The sequence below is a fragment of the Ahaetulla prasina genome, chromosome 9, assembly GCF_028640845.1.
Source record: "Ahaetulla prasina isolate Xishuangbanna chromosome 9, ASM2864084v1, whole genome shotgun sequence".
Classification (NCBI taxonomy): domain Eukaryota; kingdom Metazoa; phylum Chordata; class Lepidosauria; order Squamata; family Colubridae; genus Ahaetulla; species Ahaetulla prasina.
In genome coordinates, this window is record NC_080547.1 from 9,996,494 (window position 1) to 10,004,446 (window position 7,953).

The 7,953-nt window shown below is 48.9% G+C and overlaps 1 protein-coding gene across 4 annotated transcripts in view; it reads left to right on the plus strand.

Annotated features, from left to right (window-relative positions):
- Nucleotides 1–6,948, plus strand: part of ZBTB16 (zinc finger and BTB domain containing 16) — a 142,400-nt gene extending 135,452 nt beyond the window's left edge. For all 4 annotated transcript variants that reach the window (XM_058193979.1, XM_058193983.1, XM_058193981.1 and 1 more), the window contains exon 7: nt 238–6,948. In XM_058193979.1, coding sequence (XP_058049962.1) covers nt 238–467 — 230 coding nt within the window. In that variant the 3' untranslated portion in view covers nt 468–6,948. The remainder of the gene's footprint in view (nt 1–237) is intronic.
- Nucleotides 6,949–7,953: the final 1,005 nt, after the last annotated feature.

Genomic DNA, 7,953 nt, shown 5'->3' on the forward strand with positions numbered 1-7,953 from the left:
CTTCCCTAGTTCTGGGGGCGGGGGGTCCAGGAAAAGGGTCCCCTCCACACTGTTGCAATAACTTGAATCATCCCCGACCCATGATTCCCTCTTCCTCCTCTTTCCTCTCTCCTTTCTCCTTCCCCTTCTTTCTTTCCCCTCTCCTTCTCCTTCTTCTCCTCTTTCTCTCTCCTTTCTCCTTCCTCTCCCCTCCTCTCCCCTCCTCCTCTCCCCCTTCCTCCTTCTCCCACTCCACAGGCGAGAAGCCGTTTGAGTGCAAACTCTGCCACCAGCGGTCCCGAGATTACTCCGCCATGATCAAGCATCTCAGGACCCACAACGGAGCCTCTCCGTACCAGTGCACCATCTGCCTGGAATACTGCCCCAGCCTTTCCGCCATGCAGAAGCACATGAAGGGCCACAAGCCGGAGGAGATCCCAGCCGACTGGAGGATAGAGAAGACCTATCTCTACCTGTGCTACGTCTGACGGGAGAAGAGAAGCTGGAAAGGACTGGACAGAATCAACCCCCTCGATTGCTCCCTTCCCTTTTCCTTTTTTCACCCCGCCTCCCCCCAATTTTCTTTCTCATTTTGCTTTTGGTTCTACACGCCCAGGAGCTGCTGGCCCCTCCTTTCCCAGCTTCCCTTGCCCTGAAGGTTGCCAGGAGCAGATGGGGCAGGGAGAAACGAGGGAGAGGGAAGAGAGCCTGTTGGGGTCCCTCAAAGAATCCTCATCCCCAGCCCTGGCCAGCTGTGAAGTTGTCTCAGGCTTCTTCTGGGCCCCTGTTGCTCCTTGGGGGAGGATGGCTAATTTCTCTCTGTCGGGGTGTAAACTGAGATCCAATCGAACCCTTGAGCTGCAGTTTCCCAAGGATCCTTGGCACTGTAGCGTCATGAGGAGCCTCTGCTGGGGTCCCTTTATTTTGCTCCAGTGCTGATCCCTGACACACCCATGGTCCTCCTGGAAGTCACATCAACAGCAGGATTCAGTTTTCTGCACATGCATCCACCCGATTCCCCAAATTTATACACACCCCTCACCGGTTCCTTTGAGAGGTGACCTAGCTGCCAAATTCAAGGACATGTTTGGGAGAGATGGAACTGTTAGGGAGTCCTGTGATGCCACAGCTGCGGGGAGGGTCCCAGCTGCCTTGAGACATCCCAGGTCCCTCCTGGCAGCTGTCTTGAGAAGTTCAAGGAAGTGCAGGGAGCGTCCTGCGGGGGCTCTGCTAGGGGAGAGCATTAGAACCCACAGCGCCAACCCTTTTCTCATTGACTCCACCCATCGCGTTTTGGCCTTGGGGGCTTAAATGTTGGGGGGTGCTGCCTCAAAGAACGAGACCCCCAAATGTGCTCAGAATTTGACTCCAGTTATTCTCTGGGAGCTGCGACTCCCTTTCTTCTGACCAAAGACCATTCTATGCATTTATTTTTATTTATTTATTTTTTTGAAGCGAGAGGGAAGAGAGGGATAAGGAGAGAGGCAGCATAAGTTTGCACATTGGCTAGCTTGGACGGCCAGCCATGTCTTAAGCAGAGGAGAAATCCAAATGACAAGGCTTAGGGGAAACCCAGTGGCTGCTAGATGGACCCTCCCGAACCTACCCTCTGAGGTTTGGGGGAGCTCTGCGGAGCCCCTATTCTCAAGCCCTTCCCCATTGACTTCCATGGAAGTGAAAGAGCTGGGCTTTCTCCTAGTCAACAGCCTCAGTCCCACTCCTTCCTCTGGAATAACCACAAGTCCATGGACGTCTCACCTCCATTCACATGGAGAGAACCTGACCATCAGTGGATGGAGATCAACCCAGACATGGCTTCAATTATTCATGAGGATGGGCTGCCTGAAGACTCTTACCACCTGTAGCCGATCGTGAAATCCATGGGTTTTAGGTGCAATGCCGAGCAGTGTGGAAGACTCCTTGCAGTCTTGACTTCTGCACATGGAACAGCCTTCTTGGTCCATGGAGCTGTCCAAGGTTCAGCTTGGATCTTCCTTCTGCCCAGGACTGAGGTCCTGATCCCTGCCTAGCAAATATGAGGATGGGCGGACTAAAGAGGCAGGGTTGGTTCAGCCTTGTGCCTTTTCTGCTCTTTGTGCATCATTGGTCTCCAGATCAGTTGGCTGGGTAGGTCTGACCCAAAGTTGAGAGTCCCATTGAAGCACCACTTCTTCTTCCCAGAAGGGTGGAAGACCCAATTCCCAGAGATGTAGGAATTTAATGCTGTCTGGGCAGGTGTGTCTCCTGGCAGCCATCTGGCCTTATTTGAGAGGCTAGAGAGCTATTTATTCTGGGAGTCCACCTTGCAACCATCAGCAAACCTTCATGTCCCCAATACGTTGTTCTAGGGAGGATCTTCTGCTTCTGCTTTGTACCTAACAACATTGCCAAGAGGACAAACAGTTCTCTTGGTTGGGGGTTGCCTCCAAGACTCTCTTCCTCTCTCTTCCTTCTTTCTGCTCCAGGGAAGTTGTGCTACCTGGGACCTCTCCCCTCCCCTCCCCTCCCCTCCAGAACCTTAGGTTAGGGGCAGCTTCCAGAGCTTTTTCCAAAATAGCCACCAAATCGCAATTTGGCAGAAGGAAAGAAGGAAGGAATACAGGTCTGGAAGAACGATTGTTTGGACTTTGTGTCTTTGATTTAAGTGCAATCAAAATTCAATCCAGTTTTAGATTTTTACTTGTCCCCCTCCCTCGATGTCCTTCTCCTGGGATGCCCCTTGTAGAGGGCCACCTTAGCTTGCCCGCTTGAAACACTGGCAAGTGGCTTGAGGCTTCCTTGCTTCTCCATCTTGACTCTTGGTGCCTTCAGCCAAGGGGAGAGCTTCTTTCCCTTCCCTCTTGTCCCCTCCCCCATTGAACACCATCCCATCAAGACTCCTCCGGAGGCCCTTCCTGCCTGGACTTCTGTCGCCATCGCAACTGAGAGGGGAATGCAGCTGCCCTCCATCTTTGTTGTGTCTTTGCTTTCATTTTGATGATTTTTCTCATTTTCGCACATTGTACTTGAAATGACCTCGGTTTCTTGTGACCTCATGAGCTTCTTTGAGTTGGCTTTCTGCGGGGAGGGGGGGACGAGTTGGGGGTTCATTGCTGAAAAGGCCACCAGGCAGGGCTGGAAAGGAGGGTTTGCACCCGTGTTCAAACACAGCCAACAAAACCCCACGGACATTGCTCTCCACGCCAGCCTTCTTGTTTCGCGTTGATTGTGCATTATTATTATTGTTGTTACTACCAAAATTGGTGTTTGTTTTTACGATCCAGCCTGACATGGTTCAGAGATGATCTTGAAAAGCTACCTCTTTTTAAGTTGATGTTGTTATTGTTAAGTTTCTTGTTCCTTTTTTTTTTTTTGGCAGTTACAGAAGCACAGTTTTTGCAATATTTGTGGGCGGGTGGCTTTGTAAATTTCACTTCATCTCATGCTTTATATTTACAATTGTACATTTTATTTTGTAATTTAGCTGCTTTTATACACGGGGGAATGTTCAGCAAAGAAACTGCAGATCCATGTTTCTCAACCACTTTAAGTGGGTGTGAGCTCCAACTCCCAGAATTCCCCATACTGGCTAGGGAATTCTGGGAACTGAAGTGCCTACAGTTTAAAGTGGTCGAGATGGATGTGGTGTAGATGGAAGAAATTTAAGCGATCTATCTCTGTCCTGTTGCTCCACATGCTTGCCCTCCTAAAATCTGACCCTGATCCTTCCTCAATGTTGGAAAATACTGAAGGCCTTAAAAACTGGGTGGGGTGGGGGAGAGAGAAAGAGTGATAAAAGAGACTCTATTGTAAGTCCAGAGAGTTGAAAATTTTAGTGAAACCTTTAGCAATTTGGTAAAAGGAAAGAAAAAAAAAATAAACCAGTTAAACTTGAATATGTGAATAGTTAAGTAGAGTTTTGTTTATAATGTGAAAAAAAAGAGAGAGAGAGAGAGAAACGACAGCATTTGAAGCAGAAGTTTTAATGAACAATATGCAGTAAACGTACCAGTGTGACAATTTTGTCGGAAGCGGCAACTCCAACCGGCCCTTCTGATGTAGCCCCAATCTTGTTGGGTGTTGTCTTTTTAAAATGGGGAGGGGGAGGGGTTTGAGGAGTCTTCCTCTCTTCCCCCGCCCCTCCACCAAGCTAAAAGTGTTGGACTGATAAATTATTTCAAAAGTGTGATATTTTTGTAACCTCTGTTAGTCTCTGTGTGAAACAGGATGTCGTCCCTCTTCTTCCCTTTGTAAATGTGAACAGGAATATGTTTGCGTCTGCGGGTATGCGTTGGAAACCTAGTATTAAATAATAAATCATGCAGTATTGTTGTAAAGCGTTTGCCATATCAGATGGTACTCAGCTCGGGCGGGGAATCCCGGCTTGCAAAGCACACTTGCGAAGGGCACGGGGGTCCAGGGTTTCCCTGCGGGACCTTCAGCCCGCCGTGGAGAGGAAGGGGTGGAAAGGACACGCCAGGGGTTTTGGGGAGCAAATGGTGGGCTGGCCTCTCGCCACTTGCCTCCCTCCCTCTCTTAATGATGGTTGGCTTTCTATCATGGCATGGCATGATCCAAGCTGGCTTGACCAGTGACAGGGTGGCAAAGCACTTGGCGCCACAAGGAGGAGGAAGAAGGTGAGTTCACAGATGGAATTTGAGGGCTTTGGAGGCTTGTCTGGGCTCCTTCCTCTCTTCCTTGGCCTCTTCACAGGCTGCCGTTCTGCCCCCCCCCTCCTCCCACCGATCTGAGCGTGGGATCCCCTCCCACCAACCCGCCACTCCGGCGTGTCCCCCTCCCACAGACCCCCCCCCTCACTTCCGTGGGCTTGATTAGGCTTCCCTTTGCAAGTATATATTCCTGGCTGTCTGTGATTGTTGCTTTGGGGTGACATTTCAGAAACTGGAAGCAGTACGGTTATTGTGTACAAACCCTTGCTGGTGTGTGTTTCGTGCGTGTCCGTCCAATGGAGAAATATAACTTTGTGGCTTTTTTGTGGTGGGAAACAAGACCGGGGCGGCTTCATAGTACAATCCTCAACACAACTTTGGGAAAAAAATGGCTTTTTCCTTCTTCTTTTTCCCCCCTTCTTTTTGTCAACCTTTGTGCCTGAGAAGAAGGGTGTTTGTTTGTGTGTGTGTGTTGATTTCTGCGCATTTTGGGGGTGGGGGGAAAGAGGAATAAAATGCTGCAATGCTTTCTTTAATTAATGATTTGGTACCTTGGGGGATTAAGTGGGGGGGAATTGCTAGCTAAGGAATGTCATGGTATGGCCCCCACCTTTATTCTTGGATAACAAAATTCTGCTGCCCCCCCCCCTTGCAATTTTTGACCCACGGTTCCCTGGCACTGGTAGAAGGGGCTCCCGTTGGTGCAAGAAAGCATGCCCGGGCCACATCGCACTCCAGTCATCCCCCCTCTCCCCATCCTTTGTGTCCCTTCCACCCCCACAGGGCTGTGTTCTGCTTCACAGCAACACCACTTGCACAACCGAAGCGTGGCAGCCCTCGCTCAGAGCTCATGCCAAAGCTGCCAAGCCTTACTCTGTTGGCAGCTGCAGAGAATTCGTCAAAACCTACTGAATGGGCCACCTCCACGCTTCACTTCAATTCAAAATAATCCAATGGAATTCTTTCCCACCCCCTCGTCACGCCCACTTCTTCCCTGACCCCGCCCACTTCATCCTGGCCCCGCCCTCTAGTCTCTTGCAGGGGTGTCCAAACTTGGTCCCTTTAAGACTTGTGGACTTCAACTCCCAGAGTCCCTCAGCCAGCAAAGCTGGCTGAGTAACTCTGGGAGTTGAAGTCCACAAGTCTTAAAGGGACCAAGTTTGGACACCCCTGCAAGTCTAAAGGCTGCCAGAGGGGTCTGTGTTCCCTTGATGGATGCCAAGGCTGGGGTTGGGGGTTGGCAGACCCGGGCAGGGGGCCAAAAGATGACCATTCAAGCTTTTGCTCTCCCCTTACCATGACCTCCCTCAGCCCAGGGCTGTCATTTTCTTGACACGCATCTCAGTATTTGTTGGGCATCGCGTTTCAAAGAGGCATGACTGGTTTGGAGGCTGAGAAGAAGCCATGCCAAATCTCCATGGATCTTCATAGATTTCAGATATATACCTATATATCTATTCCATATCTATATATTAGCACTGAGGACCCATTGCGTCCTTCTGGACCAAGCAAATTTAAAGCTTATTCTTCACTTGTTGTGTTTAATCTCTTTATCTCGTCATGTTGTCGCAGTTAAAAGTGCCCGTTTGATCGCTTCATGTCAAAAGAGAAATCCTGGTTTTTTGTTTTGTTTTGTTTTTTTAAAATTGCTGTCCTGGCTCGGTCTACCTCAGCACCTCCTGTTAGCCTGACTTAAGAAGGTGCCAGTTATTTTTTTGTTGTTGTTATTTAGTTTATTTTCCAAATACTGTGTTATGTATATATATATTTTTTTTCCTGTACAAAGTACTTTTTCTGTTAGTTCCTTTGCAGTGCAGCTTGGGCGTCTTGTTATAAGCTTTAGTCTTAGACGCATTTAAGTTAAAAATACACACACACACACATATACACACAAAATAAATCAGTTCTCCCTCTACACCCTGATCCCCAAAGAAAGTTGTGGTGTCCTTTTTCTAGTTGCCATTCTCTCCTCCTGCATCTATTCTGAAAGGCCCAGGAGAAATTCTCTGTAAACTTTCCGTGTTTTCTGGCAAGAAGTGGGGGGGGGGACACACACGACAAAAGGAGTTCCCCCCCCCCACCTCAAACGATGTATTGCTGCAGGTTTTTTTTCCTCTCCATTTGTCACTAAGTGAAGTTTGTGCCTTCTATAGCAAAGAGAATATTTTTTACATCCTACTAACAGTAGATTTTTTTGTAGTGGACATTTTTTGTATTTTTATTTATAAGTCTCATAAGGAAAATAGCAATGTTCAGTTGTATATCTTGAATCTGCAGTTAGGAATAAAAAAAAATACAATAAAGTTAATTCAGTCGTTGATGCTGCTGGCTCCTTGTTTTCTTTCATTTGGATGGAGGAGCCGTCTCTGAGTCCATTTATGATGTCATTGAACTGAATTTATCTTATCCTCACCTCCCCTGGCCAAAAAAACCCAAAACAAAACCAGCATCCAGGATTGGCCACTGGAGGAGAGAGAGAGAGAAAGAGACTGGCTTCATACACCACGCTAAGCCACAACTGTGGTTAGTTGAAGGATCCATGGTAACCTGCTCCAGGTCTTCTAATCTAAGCCATAAATCTGTCCTCCAAACCAGAAACGGGACTGATCCAGACAAGGCCCTAAAACGAAGCCAAGTCCAACGAAGGCTTTGTGTGATGAATGAGATCTGTGCTTCAACTAGGCAAGACACAAATTCTGTTGCACCCAAAGCTTGGAGCATGGCTGTGGTTCCAGGAATGAATGGCCTACAGCAGTGTTGTTCAACCTTGGCCGCTTGAAGATGGGTAGACTTCAACTCTAGGTGGCACACGGGTGGCACACGGAGCCATATCTGTTGGCACGCGAGCTGGCACACACGTGCCAGCCACCTGATTTTCGGGCATTCTGGTCCCACCAGAAGTTGGGAAACGGGCCGTTTTCAGCCTCCGGGGGAGTGGGGAAGCCTGTTTTTGCTCTCTGGAGCCTGGGGAGGGCGAAAAACAGGCCTACCGGGCCCACGGAGCCATCACATGCCAAAAGCAGGGGGAGTCATGCATGCATGCATGGGGGGCAGGGCACATTGAATTATGGGTGTGGGCACGTACGCGTATGACCCGCCCACGCTCCCACCCCCCGCTTTTGGCATGCAACAGCAAAAAGGTTAGCCACCACTGCCCTACACCATCCCTGACAAGTGACATTCCAGTCTCTTCTTGAAAGCCTCCAGTGATGAATCTCCCACAACTTCTGAAGGCAACTTCTGTTCCATCGGTTGATTGCTCTCACTGTCAGAAAATTTCTTCTTTCTAGGTTGAATCTCTCCTTATTTCCATCCATTATTCCTT